The sequence below is a fragment of the Macaca nemestrina genome, chromosome 15, assembly GCF_043159975.1.
Source record: "Macaca nemestrina isolate mMacNem1 chromosome 15, mMacNem.hap1, whole genome shotgun sequence".
NCBI classification, from domain to species: Eukaryota; Metazoa; Chordata; class Mammalia; order Primates; family Cercopithecidae; genus Macaca; species Macaca nemestrina.
In genome coordinates this window covers 37,875,449-37,898,569 of record NC_092139.1, presented here as the reverse complement: position 1 = coordinate 37,898,569, position 23,121 = coordinate 37,875,449, and the positions used below count along the sequence as shown (strand labels likewise).

Sequence of the window (23,121 nt, the reverse complement as noted above, 5' to 3'; positions counted from 1 at the left end):
TAAGGATGCAGCCAGAGTAAGTATACAAAATGCTGCTGTGCAGCTTGACTGAAGGAGAGGCCCAGGAAGGTGGTTCCAGAGGAAGATGGCTGATGGGAAAGACGTGAGCATACTGAAATGTGGGTGGAAAGGATGAAGTAGAGAGATAGGGGACGGAAAGGACAAGGCAACGTCCCTGCACTTGAGGTATGGGAAGCACAGGTAGAGGGTCAGCCTCAGAGAGGCAGAAGCCTCACCTGCCACTGTCTGCAGGGAAGCTCCGAAGGATAGGCACGAAGGCTGGTGAGCTTGTCGATGGGGGAGGAAGTTGCCTCCAGGTGGCTTCTATTTTGTCTATGAAGCAAGAGACGAAGTTGCCTATTGACAAATGATGGTGGAGAGGGGTGTCCTCCGGATTTCTACCATTTATCTTGACTTCTTCAATCTCTTGCTTATTCCTTCTGCAAATATGTATTGATAACCTATTATGCTAGGCACTATTTTGGACTCACTGGACATGCAGAAGTGAACATACAACTTATGTTCAGGGGTTGAGGGAAAATAGACAAGTAAACACATAAACATCAAAACCAAAAACATCGGGGAAAGAGAAGGACTATGAAGAAACAGGCAGGATGAGAGAGCAGAGAGTGCGGGAGGCTGTGGAAACAAGGTGCTCAAGGAGGTCTTTTGCTCAGGAAGTCTTCCCAAAGAAGTGACATCTGAGTAGAGATCAGAAGGCAGCAGCAAAGAGCCCTGCGAATATCTGGGGGACAGAGAGCATTTCAGTTAAAGAGGACAGCCAGGGTAAAGGGAAGGAGAGGGTGGAGAGGAGGTGCGACCCAGGGAGACAGATCACATAGGATGTTGGAAATCACCTTTGATCTTTAGCATGATTGTTGTTACTAAGAACTAGGGAAGTGACGTGGCTGGATTCATATTTTGAAAGGATCACGCTGCTGCTGTGCAAAGGACAGGCTAAAAGGGGCAGACGTGGAAAAAGGGACCCCACTTGGGAGGCTGTTGCAGTCATACACAGCAAAGATGTGAGGAGCAGTGAAGGAGGCTCGAAGTCGTCACATTCAGGATGTGTTTTGCAGGGAGAGCCAACAGGATTTGCTGATGGCAAATCTGATGATCAGATGTGGAATGTGAAACGAAAAAGAGGAGTTGATGATGACTCACGTGTTTGCTCCGGGCCAAATGGTGGTACCACTCACTCAAATGTGGAAGACCAAAGGTAGATTAGATTTGGGAAGAAGCAGAACTTCTGCTTTAAATATGTTAAGTCCCTGGAAAGATTCTGCAGGCAGTACTGTTAGTTGCTTTGCTTTGCCCAGCAGGTGTGGCTCTGTTTTTCTCCAGCAGCACCTGTTGGTGGCCCAGCCATAGCTGTAGACTGATCCCTGATTGGAATTATGTCAACTGGCTTTAACAAAATAAGGGGTAAGAGAGTTGAGGGTATTAGAAGGAGACCCAGTGAAATGATAGACCAAATGTAAAACTCCAGTCCTGGAACCAATTTTAATTAGTCTGAACTGATCACAAGTGACAGAAGCCTAACCCAAACTAATTTAAGCAAAAGAGGAGGAACCAATGACTCAAGCAGCGGAAAGCACACCCAAGTAGCTCACAAATGAAAAGAAAGAGCTTCAAGGCATAATAAAGTGGCCACATGACCTTGAATCGGGGCTGAAAGACAACTGTGTAAGCCCACGTGCCCCATGTATGGGAGTGGGATGGTGGCAATCTAAGACAAAAGGGAGCGGCTGGGACTGCAGTGAAATGGAGAAGGAATACCCAATCCAACAGATCAAAATTGCACAAACACTGAGTTTGCCGAACTAAAATATGCCTGACACTCTGCATTCCCTGAGAGAGATCTAGGCTTTGAACATTCTGACAAAATCAGTGTTAAACAACCACTGCTAGAATCATGGGAAGTGAGAAGACTTTTGTACCTATCAGTCTCAAGCTGAACAGTATGAAACAGGGCAGTGAACGACCCCCTTTTTTTAATACTAAATACATAACACAAGATTAGATGTCCTGAATGCCACCTTGGTAGAGCAACAACTCTTCCTGCGTGTGGATGGCTTGATTGTCCTACACAAATAAGGAGTCTCAACAAACAGCCCAGCCAGTCATTATAAAGAGTACAGCCTTCGTAACTCTACCATTAAGTTTGGCAGACCACTAATTAGACAGGCAATTCTCAAGAACTGACCCAGCAACCTAACTCACTGTGCACCTTGGGGTTACCCTTGAGCTCACCCCAACAGGACCTAGTAAGTGCAGGTGACTCAAACTAGAGGTGCTTCACTCCTACATTTTTTGCAGGAGGGGCATACACTCCAGGTAGCTCCCAAGAAATAGGACATGACATATTACTCACCTGTCACACAGCAGCAAAGGCAGCAAGAGACAGTGCCTGCCAAATACCCCAGGCCCTTGGAGGAAACAGTTCTGAGGTTTGCACAAAGCCACAACTAAACACCTTGACCCTGAAGTCCCTGATGCCCACAGCATGAGAAACCATGCAACCAATTCTCCATAGAACCTGGTGCCAGAGAGAACTTTCCTCTCCTGTGAACTTCTATCAGGCAATGGGAATTTTATAGGAACCATTGGCATGGGTGTTGGCCTAAGCATGCCACATTTGCCATTCCTGATAGAGCCCCTTGGGTTTCAACCTATGCCAAGTCTATTTTGAAACTTCATCACAGCATGAAACACATCCTGTGTTCCTTGTATGTCATATCTCCTCACTTCTGAATGGCTCTTGCTCTTCCTTGCTCCTCTGTCTGGAGTGGGTTTGGTTTTTGGAACTGTCAATCGTAAATGGCACCCACATTATGCAATTAATGATGTGGAGGCAGCACACTGGAGGAGATGCCCCCTCTAGCACCTGTCCCTGCCTGTGTGTCCAAAGGCTCCCCATCGGCTTCCTCTCAGGGTTGCTCCCTTCCCCATGAGGTCATGTCCTCTCCAAGCTGAGTGGCCTTGCATGGCCGCCCCAAGGTCCTTCTGAGAACCTCCATTTCCTCTGCTGTGGAACAATCCCAACCCCCCTTTCGTGGTTGCAGATGCAGAGAAGATAACGGGATACAGGCAATGGAACTGGTAAACAGTGACATCCTATATGAATTTAAAGTCACTCCTTATCACCAGGCAGCCAGTGGGACCTAAGAGGGCCCTCCTCCCTTTATCTGCTCTCAGATGTGTCATCTCTGCTGTAAGGAGGAAATTAGCTGGGCCAACACAACCATGTTTTGGAATGGGAGAATGAAGGGAGGGCATTCTCAGACTCTTGAAACTTTCTTCCATGTATAACTTGATGCATTTTTACCAATGTGCATGCCCATGCAACCACCACCCACGTCAAGATGTAGAACACTTCCATAACCCCAAGAAGTGCCCCCATCCCACTTCTGCCCAGCCACCACCCCTAGTCCCTCATCTCCAACACAGTAGATTAGTTTTGCAAGTTCTTGAACATCACGTAAAAGAAATCATACAGTACAAAGCCTTTTGTCTGGCTTCTTTAACTCAACATAATGTTTTGGGGGTTGTTGTTGTTGTTGTTGTTGGAGATGGAATCTTGCTATGTTTCTCAGGCTGGAGTGCAGTGGCATGATCACAGCTCACTGCAGCCTCAACCTTCTGGACTCAAGCAATCCTCCCACCTCAGCCTCCCCAGTAGCTGAGACTATAGGCATGCACCACCATGCCCAGCTAATTTCTGTTTTTTTGTGGAGACGGGGTTTCGCCATGTTGCCCAGCTGATGAACTCCTGGGCTCAAGCAATCCACCTGCCTTGGCCTCTCAAAGTGCTGGGAGTACATGAGCCATCCTATCCTGCCAACATAACATTTTTGAGATTATGTTGTTGCAAAAGTTTCCTTTTATTTATTGCTATATAGTATTCCATTGTATGAGTGCACTGCAATTTATCCATTCTACTGTTGATGGACATCTGGGTAGTTTCCAGTTTTTTAGCTATTAGGAACTATGTTGCTGTGGACACATTGGCATATATGTTTGTGAGCGTCTGCATACCTTTCTCCTGGGTGTATACCCAGGGGTGGGAATGCTGACCAGCACGTGGCCAGTTTTAGCTGACTCTGCCACAGTCCCCCGTGTGGTCGTACCACACCCATTCTCTCCAGCAATGGTCTTAAGCTTTTTTGGTGGCACCAGCCTCTTCTTTTCATCATACAATAGAACAAGGCTACACCGCGCGGTCAGACAGACTTCAGCTCATGTCTCGGCACCTCTGAGCAACCTTGGGCAAGTTACTTAACTTCTCTGAGGTTTCATTTGCCCACAGGAATAAATCACCCTCCCAAACCTGAGTTGGCATCACTGTCAAATCAGTATCACATCCACATGGCATAGTGCCAGGCAATTGGCACTAAGTGAATATTCTCTCCCTCCCTCTTACCTACCCGTGAAGTTCCCCGAAGTGCAGTCAAGTAAACATTTCCAGACCTTTCACCCCCACGGGGTCCTTTAAAATTCCTCTGCCTGTACACCGAGAACCTATTTATCACTTTCTTCCCCAATACTTATGTGATGGGGCTGCTTGTCTCCATCCCACTGCAGTGGGTGGGGAAATCCAACAACTGAGGAGTCAGAAGCAGACAGCAGACTGTGAGTCATGGAAGGTAACAGGTAATAGAAGGTGGCTTCCCATAAAGTGACCCTGGGAGGAGACAGACATGCTTTGACCAAAGTAAGGTCCAAATTTACATTGTCTGTTTATGTACTGTTATAGAAAGATGTCCAAGACATATTGTGGGTTTTTTTGTTTTTTGTTTTTTTGTTTGTATGTTTGTTTTTGAGATGGAGTTTTGCTCTTGTTGCCCAGGCTGGAGTGCAATGGTGCGATCTCGGCTCACTGCGACCTCCACCTCCTGGGTTCAAAAAATTCTCCTGCCTCAGCCTCCTGAGTAGCTGGGATTACAGGCACTCACCACCCACCCGGCTACTTTTTTATACTTTTAGTAGAGATGGGGTTTCACCATGTTGATCAGGCTTGTCTCAAACTCCTGACCTCAGGTGATCCACCCACCTTGGCCTCCCAAAGTGCTGGGACTACAGGCGTGAGCCACCACACCCAGCCTACAAGACATATTGTTAACTAAAACAAGCAAAATGCAGGACAGGATGAATACTTAGGCGCTTTTGTATACAAAGAAGGGAGAAGAGTGTTTTTATATTGACTTACATCTAGGAATGGATACCCATAGGGCTGTGGGAGAGGCAACAATGACTGAGGACACTGTGGGAGGGAACATTTCAGTGTATTGTATCCACATGGACAGCTTTTGGGCTTAAACTACATGAACAGATCCTTTATTCAGAGAATTTTTCATATATAGGCCGGGCGCAGTGGCTCATGCCTGTAATCCCAACACTTTGGGAGTCTGAGGCAGGTGGATCACCTGAGGTCAGGAGTTCGAGACGAGCCTGGCCAATACAGCAAAACCCCAAGTCTATTTAAAATAGAAAAATTAGCCAGGCATATGGTGCGTGCCTATAATCCCAGCTACTCAAGAAACTGAGGCAGGAGAATCGCTTGAGCCTGGGAGGTGGATGTTGCAATGAGCCGGGATCGTGCCACTGCACTCCAGCCTAGGCAACTTAGTGAAACTCCGTCTCAAAAAAAAGAAAAATTCATATATATACTTAGATATTTTTCAGCTATGCCAGCAGGTGGGTATGAATCCCTTGATATAAGCTCCATGAAGATTTCTGGTGGATCAACCCTGGCAAAGCAAAATGTCTGCAAGGTTTGTGCACATAGGTATGTGTGTGTAAGTGGATGTAGGTAAGCATGTGTGTAGGTGTGTCTGTGTGTTAGACATCTCCATCACAACCTACCAGCCTGGGCAATATAACAAGACACTGTCTCTATGAAAAAATCAAAATTAAAATTAGCCATGCATGGTGGCACATGCCTGTAGTCCCAGCTACTCCTGAGGAAGGAGGATCATTTAAGCCCAGGAGTCTGAGGCTGCAGTGAGCCATGATCGCACCACTGTACTCCAGCCTGAGCAACAGAGTGAGATGCTATCTCAATCAATCAATCAATCACCTGAGAGGAGGAAGGTGATGTCATGTCCTATCAAGGGCAGGGCCCTAAATGTCCATGGAGGGGACCTGACCTAAGCTCACATGGAATTAGACCAGGGGGGCCTACCTGGCTCTTCATAACTTCTCCCCATCACCCCACCCCTTCAACTCTATAGAATTCAAATTTCATCACTAGAAATCTAGGATAACAAAATGACTAACTCTTCTTTAAGATGACTGGGGATAGTGTGAATGGGGACATTTTAGTGTATTCTTATATAGCTTTTGGGCTTAAACCACATGGACAGATCCATGTGGATCTGGATTCAAATTTCATCACTAGAAATGTGGAGTAACAAAATGACTGTTCTTTAAGGTTCTGTGTGTGTATGTAGATGGGTATATGTGTAGGGTGTAGAGTGAGTGTATATAGGTATGTGTACCTGTATATGCCATGTGGGTTATGTGTAAGGTGTAGTGGTGAGTATATGTAGATACGTGTACCTATATATGTGGGTGAGTATACGTAAGGGGGTAGGTGTGTCTTTTTACTCAGCAAAAAGAGAAGAAAAAGAAGTTTTTCTTTTTTTTAGAGACACCTGTAGAGATGGGGTATCACTGTGTTGCCCAGGCTGGTTTCAAGCTCCCACGCTCAAGCGCTCCTCCTGCCTCAGCCTCCCAAAGTGCTGGGATTACAAGCATGAGCCACCATGTCCAGCCTAGGACGCTTTTCTAGATGCCTAGTATGTAAAGGAAAGTATTGATCACTTTATATTTGGTGTGTGAATTATTCCTTAATACTGAGAAGCTTGACAGCTTACATGTAAAGGATTACAAATAACACCTTCTTTTATTTTTCTGAGACAGGGTCTCACTCTGTCACCCAAGCTGGAGTGCAGTGGTACAATCATGGCTTACTGCAGCCTCAGACTCCTGGGCTCAAGCGATCCTCCCACCTTGGCCTCCCAAAGTGTTGGAAGCACTGAACCCAGCTGAAGAGAAGAAAAATCTATCCCCCAATAAATGGCAGGCCTTAGGATATTCCTCCTGCCAAAAAAATAAAGCCCAGAATGATCACCTGCCCAGATGTTCAAAAAGAGGCCACCCCAGGGGCCAGACCCACAGCCCAGTGGCCAGGTGACACTAATTAACAATGAACAGACCAGGCGCGATAGCTCACGCCTATAATCCCAGCACTTTGGGAGGCCAAGGTGGGTGTATCACCTGAGGTCAGGAGTTCGAGACCAGCCTGGCCAACATGACAAAACTCCATCTCTACGAAAAATACAAAAATTATCCAGGCATGGTGGCAGACACCTGTAATCCCAGCTACTCAGGAGGCTGAGGCAGAGAATTGCTTGAACCCAGGAGGCGGAGGTTGCAGTGAGCCGAGATTGCGCCATTGCACCCCAGCCTGGGCGACAGAGCAAGACTCTGTCTTTAAAAAAAAAAAAAAAAAAGACAACAATGAACATACCTAGGCTTGGCATGGAGCCACCACTGCTGGGGTCCCTCCCACAGAACTCCTTTACTCCAGGCAGCGTGTCACTCAATTAAACTCAGAGAAGTCCAGCAAAAAAAGGGCCAGCAGGCAGACTCAGGCCAGACCTGAAGGAGCAGGTGGACAGTGAGAGGCCTGTATTCCTGAGGGGCCTTACTGGCAGGAAGGTAAACACCCCAACAGATGTGGGGAGGGGACACCCCTTCCAGTAAAAGCAGCACCTTCCCTCTGGAGACACAGCCAGGCCAGGGCTCCCCCACCTTCTTCTCACTCAAAGGGGGTGTGACAGAAATAAACACACACACACATACACAGAGGCTGAGAAAACCAGAGAGAAGCTGAGGGGCAGGGGAGGGAGCCTCTTTTATTATCCCAAAATGCAAAGTATTGAAGGCACTTACAATAACAAGGCGGGACAGAGGGTAGGCAAGGGGGGCACAGGATCCAGCACAGAGGTAACCCAACAGCCCACCTGCTCATGGCCCGGCCTAGAGAAAAAGAAAAGCTACAGGGCCGGGTCTGAAGGCAGTCAGGGCAGCTAGCTCTAAAGAAGATAAAAATCCTTTCTACAGAGGATCAGGAAGGCAGGAGCACATGGCAGCAAGGGGCGGGCTGGAGGTCACAAGTTAGTGGCTCTTCTCGGCAGCGAGGACAGCCCTCAGGTCCCCTGCTGGAAGAGGTCTCGGTACATCTCAATGAGGCGGGCAGCCTCGCGCTGGCCAGAGAGCAGAGCACCGTGGGTAGTGGAATAGTACTTGCGGTGGGTGGCCTCACCGGAAAACAGCACCTGCATGGGCTGGGGGGCGGCGATAGGGAGGTCAGGGTGGAGGAGCAGCAGAGGCCACGAGGCCACCCCTCTCCACCAGAACCCCCCGTCCCAATGACAAATTAGAGAGGCTCTGAGACACAGGTGCTGCTGCTTCCAAGGATGAAGAGCTGCCCATCCTATCTGGCCACTTTCCCCTGCTTCTTCCCTCGGCTCTGTGTTGCAGCCATTAGGAGTCCTGGCTCTGCAGTCTCAAATGCTCTTTGTGCCTCTTACTTGTGAACTTGAGGCAGGTGGTTTAACCTCCCTAAGCCTTGCTTTTCTCATCTGCCAAATGGGTTTACACCACCTACTTCGGAGGGTGGTTGTAAGGATTAAGGGAAATCATGTATCTAAAGCACTTAGAACCTGGAAGAACAAAGCACTCAATAAAGTCGGTGGTAATTTGACAAACCTTTACGGCGCCCCTGTTAGCATCCAGGGGCTGTTCTGGGCACTTGGAAGAGAAAAGGTGACCAGGCTGCTGCTTTGTGGAGCTTCCATGCTGGTGAGGAAGCCAGACATGAAACCCAGTTACTAAACAGCGTCATACGTGATGGAATGGGGTTTGCACGTGGCGCCAAAAGCCCAGAAAAGAGGCCCAGTGTCAGGGGATCCCACAAAGCTTCCCAGAGGACAGGACCTTTGAACTGGTTCTCAGAAGATGCTGAGTGAACGGACAGGCAAAGGACATTTCAGACAGAGGGAAAGGTGGGGGCAAAAATGTACGAAAGCAGGCCTTGCTCAGGGGACAGTGAGAATTTTGGCACAGCCAGGGCTCAGCCCTGAGAAAGCAGGCTGTCTAGGTGAGGTCTAGGCAAGGTACAAGTTCTTGCACCCCAAGTTTGCATTTAGACTTTATCCTGGTTCCTCTCAAATTCAGTGTGCAAGGCACCAGCTGTGGATCCTGATAAAATGCAGTTTTTATTTATTATTTTTGAGACAGTGTCTCACTCTATTGCTCCGGTTGGAGTGCAGTATCACAGCTCACTGCAGCCTTGGCCTCCTGGGCTCAAGTAATCCTCCCACCTAAGCTTCCTAAGTAGCTGGGACTACAAGCACACACCACCACATCTGGCTAATTTTTTTTTTTTTTATTTTTTGTAGAGATGGAGGTTTTACTTTTCTGCCCAGGCTGGTCTTGAACTCCTGAGCTCAAGCCATCCTCCCACTTCAGCCTCCCATAGTGCTGGGATTATAGGCAGGAGCCTGCATCCCTGGCCAGAATGCAGAGTTTTTAATCCAGCAGGTCTGGGGTGGGCTGAGAGTCTGCATTGCTTTTTATTTATTTATTTGTGTGTGTGTGTTTGAGGTGGCAGGGGTTGTTGTTTTTTGTTTTTTTGTTTTGAGACAGGGTCTCGCTCTGACACCCAGGCTGGAGTGCAATGGCATGATCTCCGCTCACTGCAACCTCCGCCTCCCGGGTTCAAGCAATTCTCATGCCTCAGCCTCCTGAGTAGCTAGAACTACAGGTGTGCACCACCATGCGTGGCTAATTTTGTATTTTTAGTAGAGACAGGGTTTCGCCATGTTGGCCAGGCTGAGAGTCTGCATTTCTAACCAGCTCCCAGGTGAGGCTGGTACTGATCTAGCTACCCTGAGTAGTGAGGCCGTATCCCACCACCAAGGAGCCCACAGAGGCTGTTACACTGAAAGGGGTGCTGTATACTGTGTCAGGGTACAAGCTGCCTACTCCCACATCCACCCATTCTCCTCTTTCTCCTCAATAACAAAGTCCTGATTTTTAACTGGGTCCATTGCCACCCAGAATAAAAATGATACTACCCAGCCTCTCTAGCAGCTAGGTGCAGTCATGTGACTATGTTCTGGCCAATAAGCATTAAAGTCCACTGTTGCTTAGAGACACAGCTGACTCAGCTCCAAGGGTTCCCTTCTTGCCATCTGCCTTTCCTCCTCCTTCCAGCCTCAGATGCAGATGTGAGAACTGGAGCTTCTGCAGCCCTCTTGGACCACAAGATGGTCTTGAAGATGAGAGCCAGGTGCTAATGATACGGGATCCTGCTGCCTGCCTCCAGATTTCCTTTTGGTTTTCCTTGTTTAAGTCACAGGTGTGTTTGCTTTGCTTTGCTTTTTGTTACATGCACTAGTCCTAACTGATGCAAGTGAAAAGAGATTTGCTTTTTAGCAGGATGGCTGTGGCAGCAGAAAGGGCCTTTCTGAGGATCTCTCTTTCTTTAAACACCAGTCCTTTTCTCTTTCCCTCTGAGCACAGTTGGGCAGGCACAGTAGATGCTGGTTGACTGAACTCTTCTTCACCAATTATACCAAATAATTGTTTTAAATATAACTCTGTTGAGTTTTAACATTTACTGTGTGTGTCTACTTGATGGGGGAAACTCAAAATCCACTTTATGGGAGCAAAAATATATATTTCAGATTTTTTTTTTTTTTTTTTTTTTTTTTTTTTTACTGTACAGCTGGCATAATTGTGGAGAACATCAGTAATCTAAACTTTATTTTCTAAAATATATTGGGAAAACATTTCCATTGAATCAGTGCTGTCCAATAGGACATGCCATGATGCTGGAAATGTTCTATCACTATATAATTTACTATGGAGCCTCTAGCCACATGTGGCTATGCGACTAGTGCAACCAAGGAACAAAAACTTTACTATATTGGCCAAGTGTGGTGGCTCATTCCTATAATCCTAGCACTTCAGGAGGTTGAGGCAGGAGGCTAGCTTGAGCCCAGGAGTTCAAGACCAGCCTAGCAGGATGATGAAACCCTGTCTCTACCCAAAAAAATACAAAAATTAGCTGGATGTGGCGGCTTGCCAGCATGCCTGTGGTCCCAGCTACTTGAGAGGCTGAGGTGGGAGGATCACTTGAGCCTGGGAGGTCAAGGCTGCAGTGAGCTGTGATTGCACCACTACACCCCAGTCTGAAGTGTAGACAGAGCAAGACCCTGTCTCAAAAAAAGAAAAAAAAATAACTTAAATTTTAATTAAATTTTAATTAATTAATCTTAAATTTAATTAAATTTTAATTAATTAATCTAACTTGAAAGTGGCTGATAGCTACCATATTGGCCAGCACAGCACGGAATAGCTCGGTTTTCATAGTATCAAGAAAACACTTTAAGTTTCAATTTGATTCCATTTTTTCTTCCAGATATTAAGTGCACACTTTTCTCCTTGTGTTCTCTCTCATTACAGAAGCTACTCCACCCTCCATCCCTGCCTCACCTGAGCACCCCTTAGTGAACACTACCGTAGCCCTCCTCACCCTGGACCAGACACACATACGAAATACACCCACAACTCCCCTCCTCACCCCAAACGCCCCCGCTTACCGCTGTCTTCGAGCTCTCCGTGTACGGCAGGGGCTTGGCCAGCTTCTCCACATCCGCCCCACTGGAGCCCACCTGCGTGTATGAATAGGAGCCGCGGAAGTAGGGGTTGCTGCCCCAGGCCGAGCGCAGGATTCGCCGAGGTTTTGGAATGTTGGGGTTCCCTGATGGGGAGTCAGAAAAGCCAAGGGGAGGGAGAATAAGAAATGGCTGCATACAGAAGATGACCCCAAATGGACAATCCCCCACTCCACCTCCAGGGCTCCAGGAGGACCAGGCTGACAGGGGTAGGCACGGAGGATAGAGGAGGAAGGAGGGAGGCTGGGGCTCGAGCTGTGTACCCACTCGGCACCTCCTGTGACCCCCAGCAAAACACTCCACCTTACTTTTCCTATCTATCTGAAAAGAAGGGACAGATAATCATGTTTCCCTGCCTAATGTCGGGGGTTCTTGTGAGGCCCTCCTGGAATAGTGGGTGAAAAATGTTCAGCTGAAAGGCTCAGAGAGTAAAATACAAATCCAACTCTTAGCAACAGAGCACAATGGGCAGTGATGTTTGAGAGTTTTACCATTAGCCCTCAGAAAGAGGGAAGAGACACAGCGCCCATAATTCTGAGTGTTTCAAGTTCTAAACTGTCAGCAATTGAAGAGCCTTTGGCTGAATGTGGCACCCTGCAGGGGCGCTCCCGTGGGGCACAGCATCCGAGCTTCACAGTCTGGGGAGGAGAGAGCTGCCACGGGTCCACCAGAGGAGGGCAGGTGAGGAAGAAGTGGCGTGGGGGAAGCGGGTCGTGGGGCACATGGCACACCTGTGAACTGACGCAGCATCTCTGTGCAGATCTCGGCCACTGCCTCGTCATCACACTTCTCCATGACGAGGGCCTCCTCCCCGCAGATCCAGCCGCTCAGCACATGGCCATAGCGCTCAGGCGGGTAGAGGACATCAAAGCCGCAGATCTTGCGGTACCAGAGCTCGGGTGGGTAGGTGAGGGTGCGGCTCTCCGCCTCGTCCTCCCACACAAACTGTAGGCTGTTGCACTCGGGGCCCCAGAAGGGCTCCTCGAATTCCAGAAAGATCTTGTCGGTGGTGCCAATGCCCAGGCGGTGGATGGCAGCCACCTTCTCTGTGGGCAGGCCTGGCCGGAAGAAACTGGTGTACTGCCTCTTCAGCACACCCAGCGACACGGTCACAATCACGTGGTCCGCTGGGATCAGCTCACAGTCCTCGCACTCCACCACCACCGGCCACTGCTCATCCTCATCCCACCTGCGCCCCTGGGGCTCCTCTCCCCCCTGGCTACCCTCCCCAGTGTCGTGATTATGGTCGCCCTCACCCCGGGGCTCAATCTCAGGGCCTCTGGGGCGGGCTGAGGCCTGGTCCCAGTGAATGCAGCGGACAGGTTTCCCTAGCTGGATGACGTGGGCAGGGATGCCCTCCGCCAGCAGCTCCACAACCCGCATGAAGCCTGAGGGGATGATGTGGTGAGCGCCCGGGATCTCGGTCCACTCCCCGAAGGCGCTCAGGGACACCTCGTCCATGCTGTGTGAGCTGCTCTCACAGCTCTCCACCTGCGGGAAGACCCAAGGAGAAGCCAGGTGACCGCCAGGGTTGGGCAGGGGTAGGAGCAGCGCAGCCCTCCTCAGACCCAGACGCCCCCAGAATCCGTCTTCCTCAAGATACCTTCAGGTACTGCTGGATCATGGCGAGCTTCAGGCGCTTGGTGGCCTCTGGGTCATCAGGGTCATTCCTGATGCGGTTACGCACCTCCTCTCGGGTGAACACCCCCACGCTATTTTGACTTTCAGCATTGACTGGTTTATCGTGCCGGAAGAACTCCTGGGTCAAGTTATAGACCTGCCAGAGAGACCCCATGAGAGAGACTGAAAACACCTCATCACACCTCCATCTCAAACAGAAGGCTCCCAACTCAAACCCACCAGTTCCCAGGTGTCCCCTGGATGCACTGAGCCCCTGGTCTCTGTCCCTTAGGGATCTGATGTTGCACTCAATGCTGCATCAGGACTGCACCAACAGCCAAGGCCCTGGGCAGCCACCTCCTCGCCTATGGCCTGTTGGGGAGGTGAGATGGGCCCTGGAGGCTTTCTTGCCGGGCCCTCGCTTAGGACGATGTGAAACATTTGGTGCCCATACAGTCTGTGGGAAAGAAGCCACCCCTCATGGACTCTGCATGGGCCTCCATGGGCTCTACCTCCCACTGGAGGATGGGCATTTGCACACATTTACCTGTTCCAAGAGCCATACATGTACTTTCCCTGCCACCCCTGCCCAAGTGTGTCTGCTTTGCCCGCTCCCAAGAGGGCAGTCTGGAGCTGTGGCCTGGCCAGCAGAAGGGCCCCTGAAGTCTGGAGACACCTCCCTGGGCCTGTGCAGGTCCGTACAAAGTACCCCCTTTGCTTCAGGCCTCAACCATGAGTAAGGAAGCTGATGCAGTGGGGAAGACAGGAACACAAAAGCCAGGGTCTCAGGAGGCCCCAGTGTGCCAAGGAAGGAAGATGCATTTCACGGGCACATTTCAGCAAGAACTCCAGCCCACACCTCATCAACAGGTAACGATGATCAGTCGCTTGGAAAGGGGTCTGACTGCCCGCCCACCCCCGTACCTGCCTCATCTACAGCCCCCACTAAGCACCAGGCAGAACTCTCTGAAGGAAGTAAGGCAGTCCAGGGGCAGTCCTGGGATCCCCAGAAGCAACATTTACTCAACATTTACTGAACTCTGCACAGGACACAGCTTGTGATGTGGGCGAAACAGTCCCTGCCCCTATCCTCACTCCAGCTGGGGAGACAGTCCACCATTGGGCTGCCGTGATAGGAAAGAACCCGGGGCTGTGAGGTCAACACAGACAACCATGGGCAGCTGGGAGACAGCCAGGGTGGAGCAGGAGGGGGAAGAAAAGCATTTCAGGCAGAGGGAACAGCAACCTCAAAGATGGAGAAGCAGTCAGGAATCCTGAAGGAGTGTGGTTTTGCTGGAGGGGGCAGGAAGGAGAGAGGATCTGAGAGCCGACTTTAGAAAGGCAGGCAGGGTCCAGGGCATAAAGGACTGAGAGTCATTCCAAGAACTCTGGACTTGATCCAAGGCCCTGGCATCGCTGGAGGGCTGAGCAAAAAGGCAGCAGGATCACATGCCCACAGCTGTCATTCCCAGGACACCAGCTAATGGAGGCTCCTTGGCCGGGCCTCTGTGGCTGAGCTGATGAATGGTTTGTTTCCCTTCCTAAAGTGAGTGTGGTCAGCACACATGTCTGGGAATGGTGTCTGCCCTGTCCCCCAGCCCTGGGGCCACAGGGTGAAGGAAGATGGCAAAGCGCAGTGATGTCCACCACCCTCCACCACCACCATCTCACTCAAGGGGAAGGCCTCCACCTGAGACACAGACATGAATTAAACTTATCTCTGGAGACTAAATTATAAAGAAGAAAGTGAGGGAAATTGTTTTGTCTTGCCTCCCTGCAATCAGGAGATGCTGAGTGGTTAGCCTTAGCTGGAGTCCTCAGCAAATTCTTCACCCAGGACCACTGCCAAGGGTCAGGGTTTCAATTTGCCTCCTCCTCCCTGGGTTTTTCCCTTGGGCAGTAAGCAACATGGTAGCCAGTCCTTAGCTTATGTTAACTAGAGGCCAAAATGCCCAGCTGAGGAGTAACAAATTTAGTCCATCGACATGACTCTTTGTATCAGCCACCAACTACGACAGCCTTCACTGCACATGGGTGTGCCATATGGCACAGTCTCCTCTCCTGGATTATCTGACACCTTCCCAATGTGACCCAAGGAAAATGGGACACGTCTGTGTCAGCTAATAATACTCACCCCAATTCTCATTAAGCATTTATCATTGGATCTCATTCAATCCTCATAATACTATGAGGTAGGTACCACCATGCCCATTTTACAGAAGAGGAAAGTAAGGCTCAGAGAGGTTCAATAACCTGCTCAAGATTCCACAGCTAATAAATGGTAGAACTGGTATTTGATCAAGGCAGTCTTACTCCAGAAACTAAGCTCTAGATGATACTATTGCACAAACTCATTTATTTGCTAATAAATAAAATACATTCAAATGAGTGGCTCTTCAGAGTCATCATCTTTGGGGGGCTGCATATTTATTATGAAGCCACATTGAGGCAAGGCTTCACGTGCTTAGAGCACACCTCCTCAGAATGGCCTCTAGGATTGGTTAAAAGCCACACAAAGAAATCTTGACATCATCATCATGCCTTATCCTTTTGACTCAAAACATCACCACCTAGATGATAATCCACCATATCCACCCCATATTCACAATGCACACTCTTGACTTTCAAAAATCAAACCCACCTGCAGAATTTGATGATGATCTACTTTTAAACACATTTGAAAAAACAAACCATGGGCCCTGAAAGTCATTTTCAAAAGGCATCCATGTTTGAATCACTCACAATAACCTGGGAATCACGCTGGGGCTGATTTCCAGCAGACCGGAGAGGTCTACTTTGAAGAATACTAGTTCTTATCTGACCCATTAACAATTCAGTCTCTTGGCACATGAGTGAGAATGCACAATACAATGGACTGCACACAACGTACCTTGTTGGTGCACACACACAAGACACCGAGTGTGCCTGTCCTCCATAGAGCAGGGACCACCCCAAAGCAAGGGTCATGTCTCCTTTCTCATGCCCAAGAGATTAGAAAATGCACAATAGGCTGGGCGCGGTGGCTCCCGCTTGTAAATCCCAGCACTTTGGGAGGCCGATCACCTGAGGTCAGGAGTTTGAGACCAGCCTGACCAACACGGAGAAACCCCGTTTCTACTAAACATACAAAATTAGCTGGGCATGGTGGTGCATGCCTGTAATCCCAGCTACTCAGAGGCTGAGGCAGGAGAACCACTTGAACCTGAGAGGCGGAGGTTGTGGTGAGCCGAGATCGTGCCATTGCACTCCAGTCTGGACAACGAGAGCAAAACGCCATCTCAAAAAAAAGAAAGAAAAGAAAGAAAGAAGGAAAAGAAACAAAGAAGGAAAGAAAGAAAGAAAAGAAAATGCACAATAGGTGTTTGCTGGCCAAATTACTGACCTGGAGTGAAGGATCATTACACCATAAATGACAAGCTATCAGATGACAGGGCCTACACATTACTTTGCTTGTTCAGTGCAGTTCACACAGCTAAAGAATACTAACAATATTAATAATTTTTTTTAAATCTGAATAAAACAAGGATGTGTGCCATTGCCACTTCTATCCAACACTTTACTGAGATACTAACCCGTGCAGTAAGGCAAGAAAAAAATAAAACTGTCTACAGCTGTGCTATCCAACACAGCAGCTACTAGACACCTGTAGCAATTTAAAATTAAGAAATTAGGCCGGGTACAGTGGCTCACATCTGTAATCCCAGCACTTTGGGAGGCCAAGGGGGCAGATTATGAAGTCAGGAGTTCGAGACCAACCTGAACAACATGGTGAAACTCTGTCTCTACTAAAAATACAAAGATTAGCTGGGCGTGGTGTTGCATGCCTGTAATCCCAGCTACTCAGGAGGCTGAGGCAGGAGAATCGCTTGAACTAGAGAGGTAGAGGTTGCAGTGAGCTGAGATTGTGCCACTGCACTCCAGCCTGGGCGACAGAGCGAGACTCCATCTCAAAAATAAACAACAACAACAAAAAAATTAAATATTCAGTTCCTCGGTTTTACTTGCGTCATTTCAAGTGCTCAAGAGCCAAATGTGGCTAGTGACTGCCACACTGCATAGGGCAGGTCTAAAACATCACCGTCACTGTGGAAAGTTCTATTGGATAAATACTGGTCTAAGGACCAGAAAGGAAAAAAAGACAAAATTCTCATTTTTTGTGTAGAGTTCTATACATAAATTCCAAAATATTATTAGACTATAAATTAATATAATTAACATAATAGATATATTATTAGAATTAAAAATAATTTAGCAATGTAACAAATCAATATATAAAAATCAATTATATTTCTATATATCAGAAACAATTAGAAAATAAAGTTTTTAAAAATTACTATTTATGGCCAGGTGTGGTGGCTCACACCTGTAATCCCAGCACTTTGGGAGGCCAAGGCAGGCAGATCACGAGGTCAGGAGTTCAAAACCAGTCTGGCCAACACAGTGAAACCCTGTCTCTACTAAAAATACAAAAATTAGCCAGGCGTGGCGGCGCACGCCTGTAATCCCAGCTACTTACTCGGGAGGCAGAGGCAGGAGAATTGCTTGAACCCAGAAGGCAGAGGTTGCAGTAAGCTGAGATCACACCACTGCACTCCAGCCTGGGCGACAGAGCGAAACTCCGTCCCAAAAAGAAAAAAAACTACTACTTATAAGAGTATCCAAAAACAACAACAGCAACAACCATCAACACGACCCCCACATACCTAGTAATAAATCTAACAAAAAATGTTTAAGGACTTTGTAAAGGAATATTTAATCACACGTATCAATAATCTCTTGGCTAGTACTTTCCCACTCAATATCTTCATTTACCCTCACATTATCCTGGTTTTCCAAATGCAGGGCCCAGGGAGTGTGCAAAGACATGACCAGAATCACAGACCTCCCAGGTCTCCCCATGCCCTCATGCCCAGCTACTCTGCTCACACCTCACCTCGTTGTATAAATCGCTGAATTCCTCAACCACGTCCTTGGGGATCCTGCGGCCGTGGTTGGTAAGGTAGCAGGCCACGCCATTCTTGGAATAGAGGCTGATGCGGCCCACGCTGCGTTCCCCATCGGTTGTCTCTTCCAGGAGGCCGCTGGCTTCTGCTAGATGATAGATAGGGTTCCCATGGGAGCCATGGATCCAGGTGGCTCCCAGCTCAAAGGTGGCGTGTCCTGAGGGTGACAACAACAGGCCCTTAGAGGCTTAGGGACTTCTCCAGAGAAGGCCAGCACGGCTTCCCCCTCCTTCTTCCAAGAGGGTCTTTCCACCCCTACAACAGGGCAGGAAAGAGATTGAACTCCCACTGCTGGCAAACAACAAAGGTCCTCAGTGAAAAGTTCCCACCGAAAAACACCTTATAGCTAACATAACTGCCACCTTGGATGACTCTGTGATTTGTCCCAGAGTCGCCTTACTGGACCAGTTAGAAGGCTCTTCTTTTTCAGTCCCACCTTTTTCTCAGGTAATACCAGATACCAGACCCCACTTCCTCACTGGTGCCTCCTCACCTGGGAGCAGCACTGTGGGCACCTGAGGGTCCCCACCTGGGCTTTTTTCAATTCTTCAACATCCCCAGTGGCTCCAAGATCTAAAGCACTTCCCAGACAGAAAATGGTCCCCTCCAAATTCAACATGGGGCAGGAGAGAAGGCCAAACATCCCAGTTGGCAAGATTCACCCATAAAGCAATCTAAAGCACACTTCCAGGGAAAGTGAAGCCCTCTACATCCTTTGGCGCAGTACAAAAAACCCTGAGAGCCGGACTGGGGCAGGGGACATCTCCTGGGTCCAAGTTGGGATGACCTGGGAACGAGGTCCACTACCCCATTCCCAGCCAAGGTACCATATACTCTGAGGCAAGTTGCCTCTGTGCCTGGGCCGCAGTTTCTTCTTCTGATGCTGCAGAAACTGTCTCCTCCCATTCATCTCCATCCCTACCTAGCTCCAAGGGAAGCTGAAACGATGACAGGAAAATAGAAATGTTGGGGGGTGTGTTTTGTTTTGTTTTTGCAGGCCGGCTTCAAGATATATGTGGTACATTTTTTGCCAAGATAGTCACAATGATTCCTCCTATCTTTGTACACACACCGCTTTTGCAACGTGACTTTGCCATTCCTCCCATGAGAAGGCGGAGTCTGTTTCCCTGCCAGACACTGTTGTGTGTGCCAGGGGAAAAGGGACAACTTTGGTCATGCCTTGCAGGAAATGCTGTAGGGGAAGACACTTAATGTGATCAAAGTTCCTACAAGAGGCCGAGGCAGGCGGATCACCTGAGGTCAGGAGTTCAAGACCAGCCTGGCCAACATGGTGAAACGCCCATCTGTACTAAAAATACAAAAATTAGCCAGGTACGGTGGCACACACCTGTAATCCCAGCTACTCAGGAGGCTGAGGCTGGAGAATCTCCTGAACCCCGGAGGCGGAGGTTGCAGTGAACCAAGATCATGCCACGGCACTCCAGCCTGGGTGACACAGCAAGACTGTCTCAAAAAAAAAAAAAAAAAATCCTCTAGAGGACCAGTGTAGCCACACATTCCAGGCCATGTGTGGTCTCACTGGGTCATTTTCATGGTTCCTACCCACCCAACCCCTCGTTGGTCAGATCTCACCACCCCCCACCCCCCGGTTGGGAAGCCCTGACCGGGGGATTTCGGGCAATTTCCCCACTCTCTGAGACCCCTGGCAAAGTCTGCCCACCCCTAAGGCAAGTCTCTTACCTGGCTGCTTTCTCCAGGGTCCTCACTGCTCTGCAACCTGGACAGATCCACTTCCCAGATAATCCCAAGACCTGCCCATCACACACATGGAGACCCAAAATCCCCTTTCACCTCTGCTAACCCAGGATCCTACTGCTGCAGGGCTAGCTCTCAGTCATGATAGACTAACTCACAATCAAAAGTTAACGACTACTAGGGCCTTGCAGAACAATTTCACTTCTGCAAGTGAAATAGAAACTGGCCCACTCAGTACCAAGAGAGCGTGGATGTCCACTCCCTCCTAAACACTGTGAACGCTACGTCAGAATATAGCCAGCATTCTCCACAAGTGAAAGTCAGGGCCCTACCATGCCCACTTCAGAGGGCTGCCACGAGGAGCAAAGGAAGCTTCTGGAAAACGCCCAGGCAGGATGCACGATGGAACATTTATCCCAGAAGCTAAAATAATGAGACTTCAGGCAGAGCCGGGAATTAGGAGACTAAAGGTGACCTGGGGAGGTGGCTTGGCTAGACTGGGTGGCACTTACCAAGTTTCACACTCTGCACACGGCCTCCGATGTGGCTGGAAGCCTCAAGCACAGTGACATCCGTGAAGCCCTGCTCGAGAAGTGCTTTGGCTGCAGCCAGGCCAGCCAAGCCGGCGCCGATCACCACCACACGAGGCTGTCCCCTTCTCCGTAGGCCACGACTGAGAGGGTCATCCGCACTGTCGCCACTAGATTCACAACTTTGCATACCGTCCGCACTCACCTTCTAGGAACCTGCAGGAGGAGGTAGCACAGCTTACTGGCTCTGCCTTCACTTCCCACCTGCCCCAAGGGACACTCAGGGCTCCCATCACACTCTGCCCTCTGTTGCGGGTGGGGGAACCTGGAGTCCTCTCCCTCCCTCTCTGAGGACCTGGACAAGAAGAGCCACCTCCAAAGGGGCAGGGAGGGAGGGAAGAATAAATAAGAGAAGGTGGCAGGAAGGGAGGAAAAAAGGAAGAAAGGGAAGGAAGGAGAATGTAAGGGAGGGATGCATTTTGGGTCCCCACCAGCAGGCAGGAGACCTAGGAGCCCATCTTAAGCCCCTGAAATTCTCAATCCCACCCCCAAACTTGTTAGGCACTGCTTCTTCCCTGACCACAGGCCCCAAAGTAGAGATGAGAGGCGGCCAGTGAGGAGATGACCAAGAAGGCTACAGTCAGGAGAGACTGGGGCTTGGGGCTGCTGATTCTGGACCAGCTCAGCATGGCATAGCTGCTGTGGTCCACCTGGTGCCAATACCAGGATGCTCACACAGACCCCAGGATACTTGTATGGACCCAAAGATACTCACACAGATGCCCCAGGATACACAGACCCCAGGATACTTGACTGGACCCCAGGATACTTGCCTGGACCCGAAGATACTTGCATGGACCCCAAGATATTCACACAAACCTCAGGATACTCACACAGACCCCAGGATACATGTACACACAACCCTGGACCCTCTGTTCTCCCTCCTTTGCCTGGCTTTTCCCTGGCACTCTCTCTTTCCCTTGCCCCTTCTCTTGTCTCTGGCTTTCTGTTGGTCTTTCACAGCCTCAATGAAGTGGCAATTTGGTGGGCAGGACATAGTCCCGCCCTCCCCCAAGAAAGTGCCACGAGGCCTGCATCCAACAAGCCTGCTATTCCGGGTAGGTTGTTTTCCCAGCCACCCAGTCCCTCAGCCACCACAAAGCAGCAAGGAGCCCAGGAAACAGTGGACCAAGAGGACCCATGGCACCAGAGGCCAGACATGAAATTGACAGTTACACTAAACCAGTTTGCTCAGAGACGCCAGATTAGGGGAGCTGATGGCTGGGAAACCAAGGGGGTCCCCAAATCTGGCCCCAGGGCTAGGAGAGGCTGTGTTTCTCTTCCTAGAATGACCCGGAGGGTTTGGAGGTATCTGGGGGCCACCCTGAGGAACAACTCAACTCAGATGCTGTCCCTGTTCCTTCCCTGATTCAAGCAATTTCGATTCCAGCTGTCTTTGCTGAGGTTTAAGTGGCAGCAGTTGCAGAATCTAATAGTATCCAGGATCTAACAGGGAACAAATGTGGGTGGAAGGTGGCTGCCGGACAGCAAACAAGGGGCACTGTCACCCGTACCTAATAAAGCTGTGCATAACTGTTCCCATGACATAGCAATCCCACTCTAAAGCATACACCCAACAGAAAGGGGGCAGATTCCACCAAAGACACATGTTAAAGAGTGTGCACAGCAGCTACATTCATAACAGCCTGAAAATAAAAACACCCCACAAGTCTATCAGCAGGAGGACAGATACATATCCGGTGCTGTAAGTAGCATATCCATACCACGCACTACTCTTCAGCAATAAACAGAACCCAACTACTGATACTCCCAACCACACAGATGCACCTCAACCACACACTGAGCAAAAGAAGCCAGACACAAAAAGGCACAGACTATGACCTCATTCCCACGAAGCTCAGGAAGAGGCAAACCCAATCTGTGAAGCCAGAGGTCAGAAGAGAGGTTAGGAGGCAGGGAGATGACTGAAGGGGGCAGGAGGGGACTTTCTTACGTAGAGGGAATAAGTATCTTAATCTGAAGAGTGGGTACCCAGTGCACATATGAAGATTCGCTGAGTTACACATTTGAGATATGTGTAATTCACTGTATATATCTACATACACCTCACTAACAAGATAGTCATTCCTGCCTTCCAATCAATCCGTCAAAGGCTGCCACACTGACTTTCTTCTCTATGCATTTCAGGGTCTGACCACTGAGGTTTCCATCCTGCTTTGAACCGCAGCGTCCTTAACATGACTTAAGTGACATGGGTGAGCAAAGGAGGCTTTTTTCGAAATACGCTCAGGCTGAGAAGCTGCTCTTTGTGCCTCCCCCCCGCCGCCCCCCGCCCATTCCACCTACCCTTGCAATACCTGGGCCTGGACTGGAATCCTCCCTCCACCCCCCTCCCCGCCCACCCTCCAGCCCCTAAAAGTCCTCCAAGCTCCCCTGAGACCCAGGCCCGCCAACTCCGTGCAGAATCGGTTCCCAAAA

General features: G+C 49.3%; 1 protein-coding gene across 4 annotated transcripts in view; it reads right to left on the bottom strand.

Annotated features, from left to right (window-relative positions):
* Positions 1-7,892: 7,892 nt before the first annotated feature.
* LOC105481573 (spermine oxidase) overlaps positions 7,893-23,121 on the bottom strand; it is a 39,510-nt gene continuing 24,281 nt past the window's right edge. For 2 of the 4 annotated variants that reach the window (XM_011741229.2, XM_071079625.1), the window contains exons 2-8: positions 20,605-20,838; positions 18,307-18,533; positions 13,357-13,530; positions 12,485-13,244; positions 11,679-11,839; positions 8,779-8,868; positions 7,893-8,354 (exon numbers count right to left, since the gene is read on the bottom strand). In XM_011741229.2, the coding sequence (XP_011739531.2) occupies positions 8,217-8,354; positions 8,779-8,868; positions 11,679-11,839; positions 12,485-13,244; positions 13,357-13,530; positions 18,307-18,533; positions 20,605-20,812 (1,758 nt within the window). In that variant the 5' untranslated portion in view covers positions 20,813-20,838 and the 3' untranslated portion in view covers positions 7,893-8,216. Of the gene's footprint in view, positions 8,355-8,778; positions 8,869-11,678; positions 11,840-12,484; positions 13,245-13,356; positions 13,531-18,306; positions 18,534-20,604; positions 20,839-21,515; positions 22,918-23,121 lie in introns of those variants that run through there. The other 2 variants (XM_071079626.1, XM_011741226.2) reach the window with 2 other exon arrangements.